At 39.9% G+C, this 27,415-nt stretch overlaps 1 protein-coding gene across 1 annotated transcript in view; it reads left to right on the forward strand.

The window, feature by feature from the left end:
- Positions 1 to 598: 598 nt before the first annotated feature.
- MYBPC1 (myosin binding protein C1) overlaps positions 599 to 27,415 on the forward strand; it is a 91,698-nt gene continuing 64,881 nt past the window's right edge. Inside the window, exons 1-2 of the mRNA XM_055711171.1 lie at positions 599 to 8,705; positions 10,264 to 10,428. Of these exons, the coding sequence (XP_055567146.1) occupies positions 10,404 to 10,428 (25 nt within the window). The 5' untranslated portion in view covers positions 599 to 8,705; positions 10,264 to 10,403. The remainder of the gene's footprint in view (positions 8,706 to 10,263; positions 10,429 to 27,415) is intronic.

Consider the following 27,415-nt stretch of genomic DNA (forward strand, 5'->3'; position numbering starts at 1 on the left):
GCCTGAGAAGTTCATACAAAAAAGCATTTTCAACCATATGAATTATCATTTTACTTCAGATATATTTCAAGCCACAGAATTTTTTTCTAAATTTAGCACCTGAAAGAAAAAGTTTTTCATACTTGTTTAGGTGCCAGTAGATGGCACACAGTCTTCCTGCTTATGCAGTTAATATGCAGTAAAAAAGTCCTGCGGAAGCAATCCCACAGGAGTTATTGAACTGTTAATAAGAAAGCAGTGACGGCATAGTGCACAAATGCTGTTCAGCCCTGTTTGGGCTTCTCATGTGTTTGTATTGTTATGGTTCCAGACTGCTAATACCCTAAGCCTCAGGCTCTAACTTGAGCAGGAAAGGTTTATTTTTGGAAGAAGAATTTTTCCCATAGACAAGTGCCTGCAATACCAACTTTTTTTTTTTTTTTTTTTTTTTAATGAACCGTACAGTAAAACTTACACTAAAGTGAAAAGATTTGGCTCAAAACAGCATTGTACTACTGAGAAAGGAATAGTCAGAACCCAGACTAATGTCTGTACATTGAGATGCACTGCACCGCCAACAGCATGTCTAGGAGGTGGCAGTGGAGAAGAGATGGAGCTGGGTGGCTTGTGCATGGACAGACAAAACGGTCTGGCTAACATGCAGTTCTGTGGGTGCACAGCCACTGTAAGGCTGAAAAGCCAAACTGGGCTGATCTGCTGTGTGGCCACTCAGGAAGAGGCTGCACAAGCCATGAGGCTTGGTACAATTGAGGCAGCTGCTGGGAGGAGCATGTGGAAGAGGAGGGTAGCACATTGGAGGGCTCACTTTTGGGCATCCAATGTATTGTTGTAGTTATGAGACTGAAAATGTCTCATAATCATTAATCTCTGTGAAAGATGTATCGAGTAATGCTCTCTGGAAATCTACACTGGAGCACTGACATGTGGGCTGGTTGTTGTAAAAACCATCATTGAAATCCAAGATATGAGACACCCTATCCTAAAATTCACTTCTTCATTGCCCTCTAAACCCCATTGCACAAGGGCTTAGTTCAGCTTCCTGAACATATTTGCCTAGTGCTGTTAGAGGTGCCTGCAGTTACTTAGTCATATGGAAGAGGTGGATTTGACACCAGACTTACTGATGACCCACATGCTCTGCCGGGGCAAAGGGAGGCCATGATGATACCAGAGGGCACTCTCAGATAACTGTGTGTGATCACGTTTAAGTAACTGAACTGAGCCCGATGACTACATCTGCACTGACTGCACGACTGGGAAAGATGAATTTAGATGCAGAAGCTGGCACTGCCCTCACTAAAACTTAAGCACAAGGGATCTCACCCAAAAAAAAGTCAAATCAAGTGTCTGATCCGAACTTCATATGTGCAGTCCAGGGAAAAAATGAGATATATCCCATTGTGATTTCTCTTCCAGGGTTCAGAGTTCCAGAAAGCAGCATATACCTTAGATCAGGAGCCAAGGACAAACCCTGAGAGTTATATCTGTGGGTCATGTTCTTTGACTTCAATACCTCATGTGGATCTTCAAGTCCCATGACTTGTCTCTGTTTATTCCTTTACATATAAAATATTCTTTCTAGCCTACTTTCATCAGGCTGTTTTTTAAGTTTAATTAATGCAGCAAGTCCATTATGCATATACAGTAATATTATTAATATTTATTGAATATTAATAATATTAATTATTAATAACACAATGCAATAAGTTAACTGATTCTAACAGTCTTTTTGTCTTTTTTAGTGTTTAATCTTACCACTTCATGTGACTTTTTGAGTTACAGGCTATCATTAAAATTCACGTTGGATGTTGTCCAAAAACTTCAAGTAAGAATGTTCTACATACAGGGTTTTCCCCAAGAAAGTCTCATCACTCATTTAAAAGACATCACTGATTTCCAGCCCAGTGCTGACTCAGTGTGAGTAGAGATTACAAAGACTGGTAGAAACTGGCACTGTATTTCTGTTAAAGCCAGTATATGTTCATAAGTGAAGGTAGGGTGGTGCCACCACATTCCTGTCATTCAGTCACATTAAGTATGTTACATAAAAGATGACATTTCTTAGCACAGAAAGGGAGTGTGCTGTTCCTTTCATTACATAATGTACATAGGAAGAAGGTAAATCTTCAGCATCCGTTGAGTTCAGGGGGAACCACAAAGCTATGAGGACTGGTCAGGCTCCTAGAGCAAATGACAAAAACTGAACAACCCTTGTTTCTTAGTGAGAAGGTGAAGGCCTCCATTGAAGTGGAGATTCAGGGCTTGTTATTACAGGTTTGCTTTGTGCTCCCAGTGGATGGTGCTGCCTTTGCAGTTATGTCCCCTGCAGCCCATATTCATTCTACTCAATGGATCAGTGGGACCTCTCAGTTGGTCATGGAAGGTTGAAAGGAATTTGATTTTTTTTTCACCCAACACAAAGGAAAAAAGGAAAAAAGGATAAATTAAAGAAAAATCTATCTCCACGCAACAGACATTTTTGGAATTAAGAGATCAATATGCAGTACTTCACACGTATCTCAGTTATCTTCCAGAATAGGAAACGGATGTTTATAAACTGTGGACCTTGGACAGAACGAGGGTATAATTTCCCATTAAACCTAACACTATGTGTGTGTAGGTTGCAGCTAAGAGGGACAGTCCCACCCCTGCCTGTGGCTGTGTGCTCCCTTTGCCTCCTATTTAGTGATCACAGGGCTGCTAGAGAATATCGCTTCAGCTAAGCCAGCAGAAATGAAGTACCTGCTGCTCCAAATGAGTAGGATTCCCTCAGACCAGTAAGCTGAACTGACTCATCCTGCATAGTCACTAGGTCCAGCACAAGAAGGAAGGGAACAAGATGTTCTGGCTGAGAGAGAAGGAAGAGGGAAAGGAGGGGAGAATGGGCCTATCCTGACAGCAGCAGTCTGCGGTGGCACTGGTTATGTGTATCAGGAAACTATACCATTAATATGTCAAATGAATTAGCCGGGTGTACGATACTGTTATAATTATACTGCAGTTATGCTAAGAATATGTGATTTAATAGACAAAAGATAATAGCAGCCCTAGAACCTGATACCTTTTATTCCATCTTTTCATATGCAGCAGTATTTTTTAGGCATTGTAAATAGTCATAACATTTTATAATAGCAACTGAGATTAAGGTTCCACTGTGAAAACAGGTATTAATGCACACTCTGTAGGCTCTCTAAGGAAACAAAGAAGGTGTAATAAAAGCTGTAGGGTAAAAAAACAGGTTATCTTCCTCACTTTACAAAGCAAGAACTCAGGTATGCCCCAGTTAAGGAAGCTGCTTATGATGAAGTATATGAACTCCTTTGGACATCTGGAAATTGAATGTATTTCTGTTAAATACCTTCACAAAGTGATCATTATATAGTGAGGGCGAGCTTAAGTGGTGGCAATCTGAATGGGAACAGGCACTTTGGCAACATTTCCAAACTATCAGATAAAGTGATTTTTTAAGTTTTATTTTCAGCCCCTTCAAGGCTGGGAATTGGATGCTTTTCTTTGAGTGTTAATAAATTATGACACTTGGATTTACATCATTAGTTCTGAACCACTGAAATATTTATCTACCTCTGTGAAGTATTAAAAATTTTAAGACTTCAGTATTTAAAATTCTAAAGGAGGCCAAATGGAGTTTTTTTAGTATAAATCTATTTCTAAAACTTTCAGTTGGAGGCTTGTGACAATTTTAACACAGCAAACTGGTATTGTTTAAGCACTAACTACAAAGTCTGCCTCTGTCATTGCAATTCTAAAATTGTCTCAGAAAAGTTAATCAAGGTTAACTTGGAATCACTTTTGCTAGCATTTCCCATAATACGGGTTGTACATCTTTGGGTATAAGACATGCCTTCAGAATTTTGACACCGGAACATGTAATTGTATCCAGTAGAGAAGTGGACTAGGAAAAATTAATTCAGAAGAATTTGTGCTAGGATAGTTATGAATTTCAGGAATTTCCGGGGCTAAATTTCTACAGGCGTGTTTTTGAAATTCTGCAGACTTCTAATAAGACAGGCCTAATGCACTGAACATCTTTTTAAATTAATCCACCAAGTTCAATGGTGAAACGCTATAATCACGTCAGAAAACACCAAAAAATGCAATTCTGAGAGAGAAGTCGAAATCAGAATCTTAGGTTTATAATGATGAACAGGTGTTTTCCTCATGCCAGGTCTCATGGGCCAACGCTGGAGACACCATACCAGTGTGATGCACCATAATCTGCTGAGGCAAATCATGTGCTCTTTGTAAGCTGCTGCAGAAAATTTCACATGTTTAACAAACAGATCAAATCAGGACTCATAAAACTCCGGTTTGATATACTGCATCAGGCATTCATCGTTAGACAGATTTCGTGATGGTGGAGCATGTAAACCCCAGCATGGGTCTTGCTTACCCAGGCATAGTTGAGATGAGGAGCTGCTCACAATTTCACCTGTGGAGGTAAGAACAAAAACCTGGGCTGCAGGGTCTCCCTCCTCTCCTGACTGTGGAGTCCTCTTTCAGGTTTTCTCTTAAACAATCACTGTGAAATAAGCTCTGGCTCTCTTGAAGTCAGTGGCAAAATTCTCATCACTTTTCCTTTCTTGACAGCCCTCATCCCAATTTTTTCTGACTGATCCAGCCAAGCAGTCGACAGAAAGAAGCTGCTCTCCTCCCTCCTCCTGCCATTTTTCCTGCTGCCCTGACCTAGGGGACTAGCTCTTGACTTTGGTGCCGAGTGCCTCAGTGCACTGGAATTTACTGTCAGAAAGGAAACACTCCAACTGCTACAGGACACCATGGGCATGTGTTGCTTACACAGTAATGTCACCCTTTGGGTCATTGTAAGGCAGAAGGTAAAGCTGACAAGTGGTGTTTATCTGTCAACGACATCTTGTACATGCCTTGAAGTGTCTCCAAGCCGACTGCCTTGGAAAAAAAATGCAATCTAGGCTTTAAAGTTTAATCTTCCTTCGTCTTGCTACATAGAGTAAGACCCCATTTGTGGATGCTACATCTATACAGAAAGTATTTCTCATCAGTTGTCAGCCAAGGTCACGTCTCATTTACATGGCAGAAAAGTAGAGTGCATGACAGAGTAAGAAGGTCTTTCTTCCTGGCAGGTCCACAGTGCAAGGCTGTGATTAAACTGAGCTGCCCAGGTAAATCCAGGTGTCTTTCATCAACACCAATAAGTTCAGCAAAGTTGTCAGACAAAGAGGACCGCCTTCACAAATTAGATGGGGACTTAAAAAGTAATAGATGTCCTGAGATTGAGCATTCTTCCATGCTGAGGTACTTGCCTATCTTGCAAAAGCAGAAGTTGTGCATTTTTCAGTTGTACATTTTTAGTCTTCCACTTGCCAGCGTGTTCTGTTATTCTTATTCATAGAAAAGAAAAAATGCTCTGCAGACTATCAGTGATATCAAAAGAAGTAAATTCACCAACATCTATAATGTCCTATTTTAAATAGAATATGTGGCAAAGGCAGAATGAGCACCAAATGAAGTCACTATGATGCCATTCTGCTGCAGACATGGAGAACAGGATTTCCAGGCCTTGTGCCTGGTGGTAGGGGACTTGAATGGGGTTGGGCACTGCCAAACCTCATTCCAGTGTTCTCCTGGAGAAGTGGGCGTATGGGTTGCTCCTGACGGGAGGAAAGGCTCCATCTGCTTCTTATCCTTCATCCTTGGGCTCAGTAAATAACTATTTCCTAAAGTCTCCAAATCTCCAAATATTAAAACTGTTGGAAAATTATTTTCTGTTATGTAAGATTTCAAAACTTTGGATTCTTTATTAGTACAAAACCAGGATGCTGTTTATTTTTCAAAGAAAACACACAGACATGCCAGCATTTTGGGGGTTATTTCCAGATTTTGTTGTGTGTGGACTGGGAATCCTTTCCCATTCTGATCTAAACCGACTGTTTCTGTCCAGCATTCTTATTTCAATTGATCAGCTTTTCTCAATATTAACAAAACCTTTCAGTGGAAAAAATTTAAATAGAATCAGACTATCTCAAGTTGGAAGGGATCCATAAGCATCATCAAGTCCAACTCCCTGCTACTCACAGGACTGCCTAAAACTATTATGACTAAAACTGTCATTTGGTTAAAAAGTTTGATTAAAGATTTGTCTCTGAGGTCTTCTGGGAATGTCCTGATCCTTTGCCTTGGTGACAAGATGAAATTTTTTCTCTGGTAACAAACAGACAGTGACTTACTAGAATAGAGCCTGAAGTAAGTGAGGGAGTTCAGTCCTAGGAATAGCAGCAAATATGAAGTTATGGATGCAGATCTAGCAGCTGCAAGAGCAAATAAGGGTTTGGATGTTTGACCAAAGGAATTTATTAAAAACAGATGAGAGAGAATGATTTAATTATCTGACGCCTTGGTTAGCTGCTCTTTGGAAACTGCTCAAGGAGCTGAACAGAGTTAAAATAGGATACTCATGTTTTGGAAAGAGACTGCAGAAGATTAATTGGGGCAGGCATGGAAGGGAAAGGCTCAGAAAGCTTAGCATGTCTGGCCTCTGAGGTGGCTGAGAAGAGGGCTTACGGTGGTACACAAAAGCCACACTGCAATGAGGATAAATTTTGGTCAGAAGATGTTCCCTTTATGGAAGGGCAAAATGCAAGGTCACAAGCTAACTTACAGAAGGAGAATATCAAGCTGGGAGAAGAGATGTTTCCATCCAGAGACATGAGGCAGCCTGTGCAAACAGGGGTGATTTTAGCAATAGGATTAGTTAATGAAAGGATGGCTGGGGATGGCACAGCATCTAGTTGTACCTACTGAGGTACAGGAGGTGGGCTAGAAACAAGGCGGAGCTCAGCTCTTTCCATCTCGTGGTTTCTGTGAAGGGTCTGGCTCAGTCATTTGGCAAGTGGGCTGGTGGCTGAGTTGGAAGGTGGTTTGTGGCCTTTTCACTTGCTCGGGAGTTGTGTGTTCAGCAAAGAGGAGCTAAATGCTTCCTTTTCTGGCTCAGCTCCTTCACAAGATGAGTTGCAATCAAATCAGCTGATTACCATATGCAGGGAAGCAGAGCAGGACTGCAGGGAAAAAAATGCTTAAAAATCTGAACTTCACAGAATGAATAGATAAATGCATTTATTAACAAAGTTTACAGGTTGGGTGGATAGGTAATTGTAAGCATGTTTAGATATCTCTGTGATCCAAGAAGCATAAGCTTAGAATAGAAAAAAACAACAAAAACATCCCCCCCCCCCCCCCCCCCGCAAAGTCAGACATTTCCTTCTTTTCAGTTTTTTCCTTCTTTTTTTTAATCAGTCTTAAAGCAGTTTGGACAATTGTTAGCCAAAATCAACACCTCTCTTGTATGCAGTGATAAAACAAGCTTGGTGATACCATGCACTCTGCAAACATGGAGAAGTATAAGAAGGCAAGCTCTGAATGACATCTATCCAATGGCACCAATGTACTAATAATTGTTACAGCATAAGCAAGATGGGGTCAACATGATGACAACATTTATGCAGGAAGAAAAATAAACTGAAATGACTAAGCTGTCTTAGATTGGAGTATAGAGTATCTGTACATGATTGAGTCATGGACTCAGTTGGGGATTAGACTGAAACAAATAAAACATGGCTTACTTTCTTGGGAAATAAACTGCTTTCTCTGTCACTGCTAGTGCTAAGGTACACTGAAATATCATGGTCTAAATCTACCCCAGTGGCATCTTCTGTAATACTATTAAAAAATACATTATAGGAAAGTTGCAACACTGGATTTTTTTATCAGATTAGAAGAGAACGTAACATGAAATGCAATTAATTATACAAGTATAATGTAAGGGTAGGAAAGAATGAAAGGATAAGAAAATTTCCAGATAGTTGCTGCTCCACAGTTTCAATTTATTTCATGCAGATAGAGAGCCTTTTGCTTGCACTCTCAGCTAGCTGGCCTTTAGAAAACAGAGACCTCAAGAAACACACATCTCTCCACACACCACAAAGCAATTATAGTATTTCATGATTTTTTTCTACCCATAACCCATCTTCCTCCCTTGTTGCCTAGCAGAGGTTATGAAGACAATTTAGTTTTTCTAGCTATGTCTATACCCATAAATAAAGCAGGGCTAGAGCACAAGTTCAGGTGCTGTTCCGTGATTATCCATGCTAGGGGATGGTTAGTGTGTTCTCTGGTAGCATTTTGGCTCCAGCCAGCTAGCACTCTCCCACCTATGCCTAAGCATAGCTCAGGCACATGCTAGCAACCATTCCCTGTGTACATTTTGGCTGCAGTCTCCTGCTTTTGGGGTAGAGAAGGAGTTTTGCTGTACAGATGAGAACCACACACTTTCACTTGGCCTCTGGGCCTGTGAGTGGTCTCAGTACTGATTTATTTAGTAGCATGAAAGTGCTCTATGAGTTAGATTATGTCTTCCTTAATATCCTTTTTCCTCCTCCTGTAAAGGAAGCTCTTTAAAGCTGCAAGGATAAGCACTGGTCTCCAATCCTTTCTCACTGTCAGATTGCAATAGAAGTCCTCTCTAACCCATCCAGTGCTAGACTGTGACCATATTTAATCCTGTTTGTATTAACAGGAATCTCCAGACACGTAGTTCTCGGCACCTCTTGGCACATGATGGGTAAAATGCAAAGACACCTGTCTTAGAAGGGGACACTAAGGAAACACCATGCTGGAATCAGCAGTTACTCTTCATCCTCCTCTTATTCCAGGTATCACAGTGCTCGGTTGCTGGATGCGAGTAGAACGAGGAACAAGAAAAAATTATCTCTGCAATGTCATTAGGTCTGTTCATGCACTGATTCCCTACTGCCACCACACTTGTATACACAGAGGAACAAAATCCCCAGTTACCTATTCAGGGTAGCACTCTGTTTACTTTCCAAGGACAGGAATTATTTCAGTGATATAAGGAGGTTTACCTAGTGATATGAAACAAAGGAGGAAAATATTTTTAATATTCCTTGTTTACATCCTTGCAGGCAGGGGTCTTGCCTTTCTCTGTATTTTACAGGAACATGAATGACTCAAATAATAAAATACTACAATGAGTAAAGCAGAAAAAGCCAGAGGACAGTCTGGTCTCTTTAAAAAAAAAGGAATGAAACACCCTTGCCATGTAAGATGGAAATAAAATGGCTAAATAGCCAGAAAAAAAACAGATTGTAGAAGAAACAATCATGCACTGGCCACAGGATAAACAATCGCATGACCACTGTTCCATTTCTAACCCCTATTTAAAGATATAAAATAAGTTTACTATAACATTTGGGTGTATTTAGACACTGAGCAGTCTGTCTACTAGCCTGGTTCTTATTGATACGCGATAATGATATAAACATGTATTTTAATAACATGAAACCCTTGAGGACCACTTTATCTATTGCAGTAAACACTACAGTTTGGTCTCAAAATCCTAAAAGGGCATAAGAAAATAAATCCTAGCACCCCCGATTGACTTCACCTGCATTTTTATTGCCTACATATTCATAGTTTAAGTAGGAGTTAAGGAGGAGGGCAGCCCCATGGTTTAGTTTAGTGGCTCGGTGTGTGTGCTACAGATAGGATTTCCATTCCTTCTGTCTGGTTTCCTGGCTTGGCAAAAGCAGGAGTGTTGCATCTCCTGGATGAGTGGAAAACACAGTATATCATCTCTCAGCAGTGACCTCTCCGGTTAATGAAGTAGCAGTGCCGAAAGGAACACTACCAAAAGCAAAAATTAGGATGGCTACAGGAAAAGGACCCAAGAAGGTGTAGCAAATGTAAGCAGAATGAAGATACTTCGCTGCTCCAAGCAGGAACACAATAATCCTTTTTTCTTCATTCATATTGGAAAGTACTCCTCACTGCATCTTTGCATACTGCTTTCTCTTAAAGCAAAGAAATTAAGTTTCACTGCAAGCATACTGTCTATGCTTATTTGTCCCTTTTATGTTGTGGGAAAAGGTGTAAGTGTATATAGGTAGTTCCTATAAGTTCTGCAGGCAGGAAGGGGTTCTTTAATAGCGTGGCAGTCACTTTTCAGCCTCTATCTGTGTGTGTATATGTGCCTGCACGTTACAGAGAGAGAGGCAGAGAGCAAGCAGTGCAGCTGAATTTAGAAAGTTATAGATGTTCTCATCAGCCCCATGCAATGCAGCAGAGATTCCTTCCAAAAGCCAAGGGAGCAGAGGCTGCAGACAACAGATGTGAGAGGGGTTCCCATAACTGTCAATTTTCAAAGTGTTTGCATTGAAAAGAGAGGAGGTGCTATTTTGATTGATATTTCAGTTGCAGTATATAAAGCAGAGGAATTCTTCTTACCCTCTGCTTGTCACACTGATCTGCATACTCTCTCAGCTGGACTTGGGGCTACTACTTACTGCATCTGAAGGGCTGAAACTCACTGGAAATAAAGAATTCTTGTAAAAATGCCGGAACCCACCAAGAAAGATGGTAAGCATAACAAATACTACCTCAAGATTTCTTAATTACAGGAATTACGAGTACACACACACACAAACAGTTTTTAGACCATCTTCCATATTTCAGCAACAAATAATATCTAAGAGTGATAGCTGTGTAACATCATTGTATCATTACAGATCACCGACCTTTTAAACTAAGAAATTACTTTCAGGTAGAGGTATAGCACAAAGCTGTTTTGCCTCCAACTGTTTTAGTCAATAAACAATGGCTTGCAGAGATACTGCAAAACTACTTGATTGGGCAAATGCTGTATTCACTTTTTAAAGACTGAGGGATTTTTTTAGTGTAATTAGTACTTTCTCTATAGCTAAGATATCTAGACTCTGGAAAACAGGGAATAACCATTTCTTATGTGATAAAATTTAAAAAGCCAGCATTTTGATATGCTTTTCATAAAGCTTTATAAGTTATTGAATAGAAACAATGTGTTTATCAAACAGTTTTAAGATTCTGATGAAAATATATCCTATGTGTCTAAAGCATAATTGAAGAATGTAGTAAGTTTTGCTGTACAGGTCAAACTGCAATGATACAATTTGCCACACTACAGAAATTATTATTTTATGTTTCAGAAGGCTAGTTAAAGGCAGTAATACTGCCCCTTCGTAGCAAAGAAACTGAGTATGTGTTCTGCTAGCAAGATACAGAAATTGTCCATTGGAGACTACCCAAAGAGGCATAAAATCTTCAGAGTCCATTATTTCATAACTTTTTAATAGCTAGTATTTTTTTTTTTACTATTTTTAAAATTTAAGCTACATAAGCTTCTTATATTTACATTTTTTTTGTAGCCCTTCTTTTATTTTTCTTTCAGATTTAGACATTTTGGTAAGAATTTTTGGTGATTATTGTTTAGCATTGACAATATACATAGCTTCTGCAAAGCCATAAATGTGCAAACTGTATATGCTTTGCAAGTGTTGCCAAAGAACAGGTATACAGACAAGTTGCCAAATATATTCCCAAATGCAAAACTGAGTTTAATCTTAAAGATAATCTTGTGGAAAGTACAGAAGTCATTAAATAGCATTTATTTCCCATCAATTCTGAAAGATCTGATAGGCCCATGTGTGTAGTTTGAATGAGTACATTTGATTTAATACTGTTCTATCAACAGCATTTGCTTGATTTTAAAAGTATTTGAAATATTTTCTGTTTTTGTGGAAGGCAAGAGCAAAGCAACTATCAGGAGCATTAGGCAGTTTCAGCACCTTGTTGGGTTGGGGGCATATGAAAACTAAACTTTTTGCACAACTGAATCTTAAGTGTTGACAGACCAATGTGATCACTTTACTTACTAGCCCTCCTTAGTGCTCGAGGACAATGATGGATGAAGCATCCTTCTGAAAATAGCTACACCAAGTGCACGAATTAATACGAGAGCCTAATCCTCTATATCAAACCTAGAGCCAAGCCCCTTCTAGAGTGTCTTATTTGTAATTCAAATGATTTACACATGTATTAAGTGACCTTTTTACTTGATCTGCTATTTGACTGGATATTACCCAGTTTAATCAGAATGCATTCTGTGGCTGCCAAATAAACAAAAAACCTAAAATATTTCTGTACTTTCAAAAGATCTGTGCTTTGGAGAAAATCTGTCAGGATGCCCATGTTTCTAAAGGTTATTATTCTGTTTAAGCCTAGATTGTTTCAAAGATGTTTTTACAATGCAGTGATTACAAATGCAACTCCGTGGTTGTGTTACAAAATAAGTTTAGTAACTCTGAACAACATTATATTGACAGTGGAATAAATGTGATTTTTGATGAGTCAATATTCAGGAACATAAAAAATATTGAAGCCTTGTGTCCTGATAGAGCTAGAGTTCACAAGTAGTAATGAGCTCTGGAAAAGTGATACGCACAGGTTGTACACTGGTTGTTCCTCATTGCACCCAGCTTATTTGCAGCCAGTAGACCAGGGTGATAACAGGTTTTATCTTATTGTACTTAAGAGATTAGCTGCTTCCTAAAGATTTTTGATTGATCAAGAACTCACCTGAGTCAGCAGCAGTACCTGTATAGTAAGTAGAAGTACTTACATATTAGCTGCAGGAATATTCGGTACCAATGATAGTACAATACCACTGCTACTACTCACATTAATTCTACCAATAAGAATTCAGAACCTCACATGTCCTTCAAATGCCTGTTCTCAAGGTAATCTCCAAGGTGTGAAGGATCAAAGGTAATTAATCAATGAAGGTGAACCTTGGACTGATTACATTCTGGAAGGCACCACTGGAAGGCCTCTCTGAGAAACCTTTGCGGAAATTGTTGGCAGACCACAACAGAAAGCAGATTAAAAACAGAGGCTTAAGGCTGCTGCATCACATGGGCGTCTAAGCATTATTCTTCTGACATGTCCAAAACAAGCAGTCTACATGAATTATCCCATATCGCTTATTCTCACAGGCCCTGACAGTTAAAAATAGCATATACAAGAGCAAGCAGCTGAGAAATCAGAAACTGGCTAACACTATGTTAAGAAATGTTAAGAAAATCTCAGCTTTGCATTTTTTTGTCACTGAAGTCTCTGAAGTACATAGCTAGATTTTTCAGAGGCAGTGCTAGAGCAAGCTCCCAGGCTTTTTTTTTTCAGGCCAAATGCTCTTTGAGCTATTTTAAGATTATTAGATTACCGAAGTGAGAAATTTCCTGACTTGGTGAGAGTGTAGCCTCACAACGTGCTCTTAACAAATAGGATCACCAAACTAAACACACCACTCAGCTTAGAGAAGGTTGCTGGAGCACTTCAGCCTGATGGAATTTGTCACTGTAGAAACAGGCTTCCATGACTAATGATTTAAGGCCTTCATTGTACTCCTAAAAAGTTGAAGTCCTATATATTACATCAGCTGTGGCTTTTTTTGAGTATATGGTCATGATGTTGCAAGGTAGTTTTGTCTTAGCCTGTTCAAGATTTCGTATTCACAAGGTGAAGTTTACATCAATGGGTTAACCGATCCCAGTGGATGACTAGGATAGAACTGTGATACCTTTACCAGCACATTTAAATTTTAATGGTCTTTAGTTTTCCTGGTGACTAACCAAATAAACCTCCCTCATATTACTTCCTGTAATTTGTAATCACTCAGTCAGTCTTTCCTCTCTCCCCTTTCCTTTAACCAATATTCAGAATAAGAGCTGCTCGTTAATTAGGTGCCTTCTTAAACTGTCACAGGCCACGGCATTTGGATATGCTCTTGTAAAAGTGCCAAGACTCTCAAGAGGAATGGTTTCAAACTATTTGTGGGCATCATCCCACAGGGACAGGTGCAAGTCAGTCCCCAGTAGGCAGCTCTGTAAATTTGCCTTATTTATTTTCCCCAACCTAGGAAATAACTCAGGGCCATGAGTTAAGCAACCATTCCGAATTTTAAGCCAATGCATTTATCAACTGTCTGCCAACTTAATTTTCTAAGGGTTTGCAGTCTCTGCTTTAATACTGCTTGAGGCATCCACATATTGGCAAGGCATTAAAATTAAAACTCAGTGTGTCTACTTTAGACAGTGGTTTAGTAAAACTTTTTTCGGTCTGTAAACAGCATGGATGTAAAAGTTGTGAAGAAAACTGTGCATATATTGTCTGTTAGAAGGACAATCTCTACAACATGAAGCAATTGTGAAAGGAGGTTAAACAGACATTACCAGTAGAGACTGCTTTGGAGATACAGTAACACTGTTCTCTCTGAAGAAGCCCGATTGAAACCGCCTTTACTTCTATGAGCTTTTAAACATGACCAGTTTTGTTTCATTGTATGATTCTTCTACAATTATAGTTGCTTTATATTTATAATATTTAAAACAATACCCCAGTCTGGTGTATCAAGATAATAGGCACTGTCAAACAAGTCAGCCTAGTCATATAATTCATGTAAGGAGACATGTAGAGCAGCATTCCTGTGGGAAATCAATCTCAGTACCAAGGCTGGATAAGATTCAATCAAAGTTAGATTTCTTTTCAAGGTCAGACAATTTTTCAGAGGTGAAAAAAAAGTTAAATGGAAATCCTGTTTCAGTATATGGATTTGGCTTGTGTCAAAATTAACACTACTGATGGAAAGTTTTCCTGAAAATTCAAGAACCCAGCGCATGAACATTGTATAACATTGCTTAACGCTTTCCATGCAGAAGAATGGACCTGTATAATCGTTTTATTATGGCACCAAACTGGGCACTGCAGCTGCTGCTGTCCTTGCTGCATAGATACATGCTTCAGCGACGCAAAAGAAAAGCATACAGACATCGATCTTCTGCCACCATCATTGCTCCTCTGCAGGACTGACTGAAAGGCATTCCCATTATTTCTAACTACCTTCAGTCTCGGAGCCAAATCACACTCAAAGTCAGGCCTACATATATCATTTACAAGCACTGTATTGAAGTCACAGGTAAATGAGTTTTGGTGGACGAGGGAAGGAGGAAACCCTAACCCCTTATCTTATTTTCCCTCTCAATTCTTTAGAAAGTTTCTCTTCATCACCTCTAGTGAATAAATTTAAAGCCCTCACAAATGGAAAGCAAACTTACGCCTAACTGTTGTAACTAGATCCCTTATGGTGGGCCGCGCTCCTGTCCTGAGCCCTGCGGAGCTGTGTCCTCCTGCACAGATCTTGTTGCACGCTGGGAACTGAGTTGTTCTTAGACTGTCTTTGCCCTCCCATTGCTCATTTCTAAGTGTTGCTCCCACACTTCCTTCTGAGATACCATCTCAGATTTGTTCTTTGACCTTCCACCTCCACTGCTTAAGTTTAAGACTACTTTTCTAAGCAGATTAATTTGATTGAAAAAAAAAACCCTACACTGGCAAAGAAAAATCCCCAAACTCAATTTATATTGGAGTTTTTACATTTTGTTTTATTTACACCATTATTATACAGTGTAAATGGAAGGAACTACATTGATTTTATTTTCTCATATAATGCATTGATTTTATTTTAACAGTAATGTAGGAGGATAACAAAAGATTGATCTGGCTTACTGTTGTTCTTACTTGAGCTGAAAAGCTTGTCCGCCTGTGCAAAAAGCAGTGTATTTATGCACAGGAAAAATAATTAATATTGTCACACTAAAAAAAAAAACTCATTGAGTTCCAGAGGAAAGCAGAGAACAGTCTTTCAGCAGACCAGAGGGTGCTTTGTACTTTGCAAAACTGAAATTAGCAAATGCTGCCTTTGTGCCTCCCTATGCTGCACCTGTTGGGAAGATAAATAAAGGACTGCCCAGTTCTTTCCCCTCATACCTCCTAAATATATCACTTTAAGAGAGCTTTAAAAAAAAAACAACCGTGCTACAGTACCCTTCTGTTCCATGAAAAACTGGATGAGTTTCCTCCTATTAGTTTCAGGGATCTACCGTACAAGATGGGAAGGTCTATGGTCGCACAGCAAAAACCCATAACAGATAGATCAGGAGAGACCAGTTATCAACACATTAGTAGCTGTCACACACATCAACAGTCCTTGGAAAATATGTTGTACAACTTATTACATGTTTCCTAAGGGGACATCCAGAGGGTTCCTTGAAGTGGAAGAGCAAATCAAGTTTGAAAATAAATTACCTGGGGAAATTTCCCTTGGAATAGAGCCAAATACTAGACTCGTCACTCAGTCAGAATCAGAGATTCTATTTAGTGAAGAGGTCTTAATTTAATAATTGCTCTAGAAGGAGGGGGAAAAAAGGTCATTCTCATCCAGACACTAATGTGACTTTGCACTGAATGTAAAAATCCGTAAAATAAAGAAGGTGGCAAATGGATAGAATCATTAATTTCAGTTGTAATTAGAATTATCTCAGTCCTACTGCAAACAGCTTTGTTCCCTGAGTCTGAGGAACTCTGTAGCTGACAAACAGCCCCTTCCCTTCCCATCCAGCCCCGTCTCTCTGCTCTCAGCCGCAATGCAGTGTTACTTCTGAAGACTACAAAAAAAAGCTATATAGGGACATATAGGATATAGGGAACCGATATTTGAAGCCATTTTTCCATCATTTACCGGGGGAGTTTGATGCACTTTATTACCACTGGGAGATTTTATTGTTTTGTTTTGAAGAGTTGTTGGCATTTTAAGAGTTAGGGAAGAGAGGACTGATCTGACATGAATGCCCATGTTAGTTCATTGAAAATTTTGATAAGTTTGCAACCGTACAAAGATCCTAACAGTCTTTTAACTGTCACAGAAGATCTCTGGATTAGGAACCAGATACCTAAATGGAAGTGTGCACAAGTGAACTAGGTGTCCCCGCTCCCACTGGAGTCACAGGCAGCGGGTCATTACAGTCAGTGGAGCCCAAATTGCTGTTCAGCTGACCAGCCAGCAGTTGCCTAAACATAGGTGCCTACTGCCATATGAGACGCTCTAGGATACACTGAATACCCATTTTGGACTGGCAGATATGGCTCAGGACCTACGGCAGATCTGCAACACCCTGGAGTAGTAACTAGAAACCAGAAGGGTTTCTACAGTACCTGAATATCATTGATCAGCTATGTTTAAGGAAATTATTTGAGCCATAAGCAGCTATTTTATGGTGAATAAAAATCTAATTCCATTGATTATAATGGTAGCTCAGACTCCTAGCTCACACCACAGACGCACATTCATGTCTCTCCCTTTTTTCTGAGTACCTTAACAATAAGGCTGCAGAGTTACTCTGTATAATTTGTTCAATTAGTGTTTAAGGATTTTCTGCAATGGGTAGTTTTTAAGACAAGGACAGAGTTCCACTCCAGCATTATTTGCATGTGATACTCGGATGCTCTCCCTCAACAAATGAGGGAGTACATTGGGCCCAGATTCCCCTGAGCCAAGAAAAGAGCGCCCTTCTGTAAATCTGCTGGGTGCACTGATAAAAATAAAAACAAAAAAAAAAAAGAAAAAAGAAAGAAACAAAAGGTGCTACAGCCATTTATTTTTGTTACTTGGGAGATTGAGATGGTTTTACTTCATGTTTTATAAGAAGGAGACAATATATTTTATTTCATAGCTGAGCATTTAAATCAACTAAAAATTAAATTTCTTTTTTTCATCAATGAAAGGAAACAGAAAGTAGCATTCCTGTTCCAAGCAATAGTAATTACTCTTCTTCCTTTCTACTCCAGCTTACTCTCACTTCCTCCAACAGCTTCATGCTGTTAGACGAATGACTGGTTACATCAAGGACATTTGTAGCTATGAGTAACAAGCACTTTTTATGTTAAACAATAAAGTGTTTCTGAATATTCTACAACGTGTTCAACAAAAGACATGTAGATTTAGAAATCCCCATAAATTCCTATTTCTGGAATTTAGTGCTCCTAATTTTTTCAGGTGTGGATTTAGCTCTTAGAGCTCAATGAACTAGCAGATGATTCAGCAAAGATGGAGATGCTTGAAGCAGAGAGTGAACAGAGACCTCTTTGAACCCTAAAAAATACAGCATTCAAAAAATGGAGTGGTTTCTTTCTGACTTCCTTTTCCCGTTACCTATGTCTGTATTGCTAATGGCATCTCCACAGAGCAGTTGGTGGGACCTAGGCTAAGTGATGCAGGATGTCTTACATCCACATGGCTTAGAACTGCCTCATCTGAAGAAGACCAGTCACATCCACAATCCTCCACTGCTTGGCCAAGTGTCTTTATGTGTATTTTCAGTTTAAAGTGGCAAAATAACCTGTTGTTTCTGCTGCAGTTAGCCATGGTGGTGTTAGATGTCATAATACTGAGATGTTGCATGCCCTGCTCCCTGGTAGTGCTAGATAGGGGTTAGTTTAGGACATTAGACCTCCTGAAGTAGTGTCAGAAGGTCGTTCAACTAAAAGTTGAATATGGCATAGTCTCAGAAAAGTTCTGAAATTCCAAAAAATTCACCATCCTAAAAATCACTCTATGCTCTGCCTTGGAGTAAAGTTGTTTGTTTCAAAAAAGACCCTCACAAATATGGTAACTTGCAAGTCAGTCAGTGCATGTGACTTCCATGCATGCAGAGAGCTGCAGTACCAGGACATGGGAGCGTGGCTGGGTGACTCATTCCACAATTTAGAGGCCCACTATGTGCCACCTCCATGTTCCCAAAAGTGTACAGACACTGCAGCAAGAAGGGAATCCTGCTATGTATTGCAGCAATTAAACATGTTCAAGAGTCATTGCTGTCCCTTCCCTGGAGATCAGGAAATATTTCTTACATAATTTGCTATCCCCTGGCCCTATTACTAATTGAAAATAGCATGTGACCTACTTCTTAGGGCAGTTGTTCTTATATGTGATGGCTCCAGCAAGTTATTTTGATCAGGTGATTATTACAAAAAGCTCCCTTCTAATTTAATTCTCGTTAGGATCAAATGGTGGTTTTAGTGAACATCTGAAAGTGTTGTTCAGTAGTACCACAATGCTTCTTGAGAGGGATCTGTATTAAAATACACACTCATCACGACTTCTCAGGCTCAGAATAACTTACTAATTTTGGTCATAAATGCCAAGGGTACGTTGCAGTCATACACAGACACAGACGAAGATTCCCTTTTTATGCAGATTTCTGTTTACACATCTTAGCTCTGTGTGCATAGACATAAATTGCAGAGACCTTTGCTCCACTTCTTGCTATTGAACGGACTGGATGGAACACATTAGGAAGGGGCTGAGCGAAAGCAACTCATAAATCACCTCAAACAGTTACTTTTTTCTTGAACAGAAACCAGGCTTTGTTCAGCTAGCATGAAAACCGAGTCTGAAAGCCCATTTCAAATTTTGTCTTCTCTCAAAGCCCTGAAGGTGTGGTGAAATCAAACAATGCAGATGCAGCTAAAACTGCTTACTGCTAAAGCTTACTGGTTCAGTTGATGAGATAAGTGTTACTCCTTGATGCACACCTTACTCCAGTGTGCTAGTGGACTACAAAAAGCAGTAAATCAGAGCTGTTGAACAGTTGTTGAATTCCAGCCTCTGGGTATTTTTGTGTTCATTTTCATAACTTTTTGCCATGAAACCTTTTCTGTGCAAGAGAAATGCTCGAATTATGGCCCCTAGCACCAGCTCCAACTGTTCTAGAAGGAAGAAAAACTTCCTCTCATCAGTCTGATCTGATTGTGCCTGTGTGATAGGGTCTTTCACTGTTTTCTGACCTGAAATGAAACGTTTCAAATCATTTGCACACTTGAATGTCCACAGTATTGCATTACTGTCCTTTTCAACAGCTTTATTAGTTTCCAGTACCACTAAAGCATTGTTCCTAGCAAAACTTACAAAAAACTCTTATCCCTGGTGATGTGGAGAATATCTGTGGCTACAGATATCTAGGAACAGTCACATGAGAAATGCCAGGCAGATGGAGTAATTCATTGACTAATAGCTTCTGGGTCTCATGCTGCGACATTCACGTAGATAGAGATATACATACACACACTGTAGCACATTCGGTATCTTCTGTTTTTATAAGAACATAGTATCTAGGCCAAAACCCTTATTTTAGACCCAAAGAGGAGTATAATACCAATGGAGGCTGTGGCTGCCACTCCTCCACAGATGCAGACTTCAGTGAAGGCACAGAGGGTCAGATGCCTTATGACATTTTTTCCATGGCATTCCCTCCAGCCTTACTAATCTTTCATCTAAGCTTCCCTTAGCCCTATTTTTAAAGGGGAAATCTGACCTCTGTCCTCTGCCCCTTTTTCTTTGCCCTTGTTTTGCATTTCCATGTTCTGCAGTGAAGGTTTCTCTCTTACCCAACAGCTTTTTTAGCTGGAGAGAAAGTATATTCAGTGAGCTGTGACTGTTATACACAGTAGCATCTCAAATGCATTTCGCTGTCATGCTTTGCGAGAGATTTTTTATATCACTTAGTGATTTGCTGATGCAAACCCCCACAGTTTGTCTGCAAACATCCTGCTGTAGTGTTTTCCCTAAAGGTAAAATTATGTGACTTTTTTAAAGTGAAGACTTATAATTCTCCGTTATCTTCATTGCTGCAGAATGAGATTGACAGGTAGAAAATGTAACAGTATTAACACAGAGGGATGTATGTAATTTCGTATGCCTAACACCCACAAAGGGTCATACGTGACTTTTGTGTACATAAATATTGCTGCACAATCCACCAAAGATTTGCCTAGTGCCATAGGTTTCTTGGACCTTAGGTGTCCTGAATTTTTACCTACAGAAAAAGTCCTTTCTATGTGTGCAAAATACTCCTAAAGGTTTTTCAATACGATACTGAATTCCAGGCATCTAAGTAACAATAAATATTTATATGCAAACAAGCTTACAAAAAAACACCACCAACAACAACCTCCCAAAGTCAGTACATAGAATTCCCATTAAATCAGTAAGTTTCTGAGTTTTAGGGTAACTTCTCATTCTTTTAGTGTTTGGTATCAACAATACTGCAGCTCTGATACAAAGCTTTCCTGCATTGCCAGTTATGTTTGGTGATTTTTAAATTCTTCTCCGGACTTAATTACAAATCATCTTTGGCTGGCATGTACTGGAACATCAGCACTCACAAACGGTAGCAGCCCCTGAATTTCATAGCCCATAAATTTGAGTTACCTGCAGTAAACTAAGAAAGTGGATGCTACTACCTCTTTTTCATCTTGAGTTATTTGCCACAAGCCTGATGACTGAAAATCAGCACTGGGTAAAAAAATTCAGGTTGACATAAGTAATGGGGTAGTGATTAGCTGCTTGAACCATCTCTAATCACCTAGGCACCTGACAGCCCTGAGTTCTTTCTTATAATTCCATTGTCTCTCAAGAGGAGGCTGAGTACTAAAGTGCGGATGACAGAAGAGTGCTCTTATCTGATGGAAGGCTGTGAAGACTCTTCCTTGAAAACATCACAGAGTATCAGATTATCTGTCACCCACTGTCAAATAGACTTGAAGCAAATGTTTTTCTTATTTGGTATTTGGACAGAGTCACGACAATGTTTAGACACAGTTGTAGTACATATTACTTTGACAAAGAGCTGATAACAAGCTGATAAATTCAACCCTGGGTAAATCCCAACAGGTGGATGTTTGGTTTTGCCCAGACCCTCAAAGAAAAGCTGACATTTCAAAAACTATGGAATGGGAATACCAGCAGGTTTTAATTTTAAATTGTTGAAATGTTTTAATCTGAAATTTGTTTAAAATAAAACAGATCACCACATCTCAAATGCTTCCTTGTAATTTGCTGAAACAAACTAGATTGCATGAATTCACATTCACCACAGCTTTATGCTTAATTTTCCCCTAAAAGTCAAGCTCTCTAAGTGGAATGATTTCCCACTATCTGCACATACTTACGTGCCTCTTCAGACTAACCTGAAGGCACGGAACACCAGGAGATGTAGTCCTTTGTAGAGCTCACTCCAGTTACTCAGACCATAGGGTCCCTAATGCAATTTCCATTAAAAAAACCCTGCAACTGATTTCCTCGATTCAGGGTGAAATATTTCAGAATAGCTCAGCAAAACAACAGTGAAGACATTTTTCTAAATTAGGAAAATGTTTCCTGAGCTGGTTTGGAAATTATCTGGACTATCTGAAAGGAAGTTCTTTACTGGTTAAGTACTCATCTCTTGAAATAACTGCCCTTTCAACTTTATTGCTGACTTTTATCCTATAATTAGAAGTGCAACTGCCATTGAAAAATATACCGTTAAATTTGAGGAATAAATCCCTGTTGTTCCTGAGCAGCAGTCCTGTGTTTTATGACCTGCTCTGCTTTATGATGTTTTGCAGCTTTCAGAAGGGAAGTTAGCATTGCTCAGCCTGCCGCTCTCACTGGGATCATATTGTCGCGTCTTTTGCTTTCATTTTTCTCTGAATCTTTTGAACTAAATGAAAATACTTGCTTCCAGAGAAAAACTACTAGCAAACCTGCAAGGAAGGATAGGGAATTGAGAATAAAGTTATCTATAGCCATACTTTTTGACACGGGGTGGCAATTTGATGGGGAGTGGATTAATCGATTTCAGTAAATACATAGCAAAGATTAATTATTAGATGTGGGATACGTAAAACAAGAATTCCACTTGGCTGGGCTAGGAGTCATTTTGAAAACTCAATTTCTCACTAGCACCTGCTGCTAAAAAATCGTATTGTTCTACAGGCAATTTAACACGTTAAAAACGTGTTGCAGCGCTTAAAGAATCTAAAGAAAGCAAAGCCAGGCCGTGCCGGTGCACCTGGCGTTGGTGCAGAGCTCGAAACGCTGAAACACAGGGTCGCCCGTTTGCAGCCCGCAGCCCAGACCCGGAGCTGCTCGGGCTGTCCCTGCTCTGCGGGAGTTGCGGTTATTCCCCGGGCCGGGAGGACAGGCAGCCAACCGGGGACGGGGGGCGGGCAGTGCCGCGGCCCAGCAGCGCCCCGGGCGGGCGGCCGGCGGGTGTGAGAGGGGCGGCCGGCCTCGGGCGGAGCGCGGCAGCGCGTCCGCGGCCCGTAGCGGGGCCTTTCTAACGCACGCTACGGAAAGGCGGGGTGAATGCCCACAGCTGAGCCCAGTGTGGCGGGGTGGTTCTGCAGAGCTCGCACCGCACCTACAGCCCTTTTTTAAGGCAGCAGCAGGCAGAAATCCGTGCTAACTGCTGGGCCTAAAGCAGGGCCGGGGGCTGCCAGGTGCAGAGCTGCAGAGGTAAGGCTCAGGTGCCAGGCCGGGTCTGTTTTATTGTTGGCTTTACAACGTAAAAGTAGCAACGCTGCTCCTGTCCTTTAGGCATAAGCACGCATCTGGTTGGCAATATTTACACAGCCAGTTTTCTCCTTCCCCTGTTTAACTGGAGCCAGAACCATGTTTAAGTACATCATGTGAAGCAATGTTAAAGAATGGCTCAGGCTGGGAACAGGTAGGTGAGGAATATGGAATTCCAGGTGTAGGGAATCGTTTCAGGCTTGCATTAAATTGGTGGTATATAAACAGAGATGGTGCCATGACAGTGGAGACTTTGAGTGTTTCTATCATTGAGCTACCGTTGGTAGGAAGAAACTGAATCTGTGTGGAATTTCCGCAGTTTTCACTGTGCAAGTCTTATGGGGAAAATGCCTACTAAGAATTTTTTCAGTAATGTTTGGGACTGCATACACCTCATCTTAAAACAAGTCTTGCAATGATACTTCAAAATATTTTTTTTTTATTTCCAAACGTGGAAATAAAACTGAACATATCAATATGTAGAATAAAAAAAATAAATCAATATAGCCACAAACAGACTCAGGCCTGGAAAATTTTTCAATGGCCTTCAGGTACAGCTGTGCTGACAAAGCCTTCTCATAAACGTAGAGTTATGTGGCAAGCTGAATTACCTTATGAGCACAAATCACTTTTGTATGCACTGTAACACATTTCATCAAAATCCTTTTGCCATGTAGATGGTATATCCAGCAAAACTTTGCCTATGAGATTTTGCAGGATACACAGCATCACAAAATTTCAGTTTGCAAGTTAAAAAAAAAAAGTTTGTTTTTGTTTTTTTAAATGATGGGATAAGTTAGAAAACTCCAATTGTGAAAACCTCCATGGAAAAAATTTAGTCAAAAAATTTCAACTGAGTGCAGCACTCAAATTGTAGTCTACTGCTAGTCTGTGATCTGTGAGATACAAGCATGAGTACTCTTTCTCCAGGGTGCACAAGTGCTCAGGAACTTTAGTGCAGTCATTTCTTGATATAAAGTCAGAGAAGAAAGATACAATGGAAATACAAATGGAATTTGATTATTCCATATCGGTGCCTTGCGGCCCGAGTAGGTTAAAAATGAGTTTGAGAATGCATGGAAACTTGATAACTAGACTAAAGCCACCAAATTTAGCTTTACTTATTTCAAATACTGTCAACACTTGGCAGCCATTTAGTTCCCAGTTACAGTACACATGCAACTTCAAGACTGCCAAGGAAGCCTTGCACCATCTGATGAGGGTGTTGACTGCCGATAGCTCCCTCCTACCTACCAGAAATTAAATATGTGGGGGTTTAATGCATGGATGACATAGTTCTTTACTGGGTAGTCTACTTGTACAAACTTGGGAGACTATAGATATGTGAACATACATTTTATTAAAGAAATTGCTTTTGTTCAAGGTCATGGTTACAGTGTTCTTTAAAGATTAATTCCTATAGGAAAGCAAAATTCTCATAAGAAATGAGAACAGTGTGGAAGCTTACATATGATCAGATTTGATTTACTAGCATGTGGCAGTTGGGGACGTGGTTTAGTGGGACTTGATAGTGTTAGGTTTACAGTTTGACTCTGTGATCTTACAGGTCTTTTCCAACCTAAATGATTCTATGATTTTAGAAAAATGTAAACTGCAAGGAAACACACTAAACAAGCAATGGTTGCTTTATGCATTTCCACAATTATGGATGGCAATGAAGACAAAATCTGGAGTCACCAATTTTACTGTAGCTCCTCAAGTAGATCTATAAACTATTTCCTGGTATCTAATTCATTCCACAGAATTCACTATTACTAGGCTTTTGTTCCAACTGCTCATTCAGTTTTGCAGTCCTTAAGTCGGGGAACATTCTGCATTTATCATATGATGGTTTGATTGGATCCTGTGGCCCATAAAATCCTTCATAATTGGAAGTATTTAGATTATTACTGAAACAGGAGCATTGTAGGTGAGATTGTACAGTTGGACTAATTATTATCTTTGGTTTTGGTTTTTTCCTACAAGCTGGAATTCATTAGGAACAGTTTTGAATTTTAATCATATGCAAAACTAAATTTTTAAGCAAATTCTTTAAGTCTATTTCTTCTCCAGTCCCTAGCTGAAGATACATCACAATATTATGATGGTTCTAATTGCTGGAATACAAAAATAATTTCAGCTTCAGTGAACATGCTGATTTGTTCACTTTGTTGCAACAACAGACAGTACTTAACCTAAGGTTGCAGTATTCATGACTAACCAGAAACGGTCACAGTAAGCCAAAACAGGCAGCCTCTTCTGTCTACACCATCATTACAAGTGGAAACAGAAAGCAGAAATACTTAATAAATGTATCAGTCTAGCTGCATCACACTGCTGGCCACTGTAACTGTCACCTAGACAGCCACCAGAGCACCACTGCTTATTCACTTCAGTCCTTTAGAACCACTTTTGCTCTCAGGACCTAGGACTGAAGTCTGTTTAGAATGGGTTCTGTAGCTTTATTTTAAAAGTAATATAGAAAATGTCCATGGATATTCAGAAAAAAAGGTTGTGATTTCAGCTGGTGTTATAGTTTCTTGCCTCCACTCAGGTTGGGAACTGTCTGTGGAGGTTGCACGCAAATCAGATGATTTCTCAGTAAAGAACTGAGACTCATGAGGCAGCGGGCAGACCCTGTCTGCATGATTGTGCTCAGTTTTTGCGGAATGCAACAGTTCCACACCCTTGCACCTTCCCTGCCCACCTATTTTAGTGGAGCATTTGCCTCGGGAGAAAGCCATGTGCCACAGCGGCAGTTCTTGTGTCTTACAGGGGCTGTGCACCGGGGTCAATCCTTACACATGACAACTGCACAAGGGCTGGGGTGAGCTATGCTATCTCCCCAAACTAGCATTTTGTCTATTTTTGCCTGACTAGCAGAGTCAGCACTTTAGGAATTCCTACGTAATAGTTATATTTGTCTGATCCCTTGAGGCTATGTGCGCAAGCTTAATCCACCTACTTAAATATGGCACAATTTGACGTTGACAGGTCTTTGTGACAAAAAGCATTAAGTGACCATCCTCGTGCTCTTTGACATATGAAAGTCACCTTAATATGCTGCTGTTACACAGAGATGATATACCTGTGTCCATGATGATGCAGCTGTAGTCCTGGCTTCCCTTTCAGGTAGATGGGAGTAAGCCCTCTGGTCAGACCGGGTGAAATCCTCAATTCCTTGTCTGTTTAGACCAGAGTCTTTGCTGGGTTGTAACCAATCTATACCTAACTGCAGGGAGAAACTAGTGCAGGAAACTTTCCTGTTGAATGTTCCAGCCTGGTGAAATGTTAACTTTAGACTTTGTGCAAGCCCTGACTTAAAGCTCAAGGTCATTTCCTTCACCTGAGGGGATAAAACCACTACTAGTTTTCCAATATTACTGAGAGTTCCTAAGCCTACCCAAAACAAACCTGGTCCTGAGTACAGAGTTGCAAAATGAGAAGAGTTATCCAGCCAGACCTCTTTCCCAGTTTGCTTGCTGACAACCTGTAGCTCTCGAATGGTCTGAACTTCAAGACTCCAGAATACTTTGTTCCCAGCACAGTAGTAGAGTAGGACCTGGAGACTGTTTTAGAACTGTCAGCATGCCTTGTCATGTTTATACTCCAATGTGAAAAGTAATATATATGAGGTCAGGGAGTTTCTATGCTTGTTGCTGTCGCAGAAGCCAGTGGAAGCGGGAATTTAGAGCCCTTGAAAAATGGCCATCACACATAAGCACCCTGCCAGATCCAAAGCTACTTGTGGTTATTGCAGGCTGGATGTCACTGCAGCCAGACCTAAAATGGAATTGAAATTTTAAATAATGGTAGTCCCAATTTAACATGGTTTTTAAGCATTTCCATAACTTTCGTGCATGGGTAATCTCACGGAACTTTTAAAAGCTTAGTTATCTATACACACAGGGAGAGATTTAAAGTCCTTTTTTTATCCAAAATATTGAACACGGTAAATGTGGAACAGTGATGGAAAATTGTTGGTCATGGGTCAGGTTGCATCTCCTGCTGATTTTCAGGAGTGTATGTGTGCATGTATAATTATAAATCACAAATAAAAATGTCTTGTCTCTAAGTGCTCATATCCTATGTCAAACTGGATCCTGAATGCATCTGATGATGCAGCTGAGGCATGAAAGCATTTCTGGAGATGTTATCTAAGTGACAGTTGTGCTTTCACTTTATTTGCTAACTACACTTCTTAATCTACTATCCTTTCTGAGTAGCCATGTAGTAGACTGCTAAGTTGGTTCCTTTTCTTGCTGTAGAATTTTATATAACCAGCTGCTTTACAAGTTTCAC

The sequence above is a fragment of the Falco cherrug genome, chromosome 5, assembly GCF_023634085.1.
Source record: "Falco cherrug isolate bFalChe1 chromosome 5, bFalChe1.pri, whole genome shotgun sequence".
Taxonomy (NCBI): domain Eukaryota; kingdom Metazoa; phylum Chordata; class Aves; order Falconiformes; family Falconidae; genus Falco; species Falco cherrug.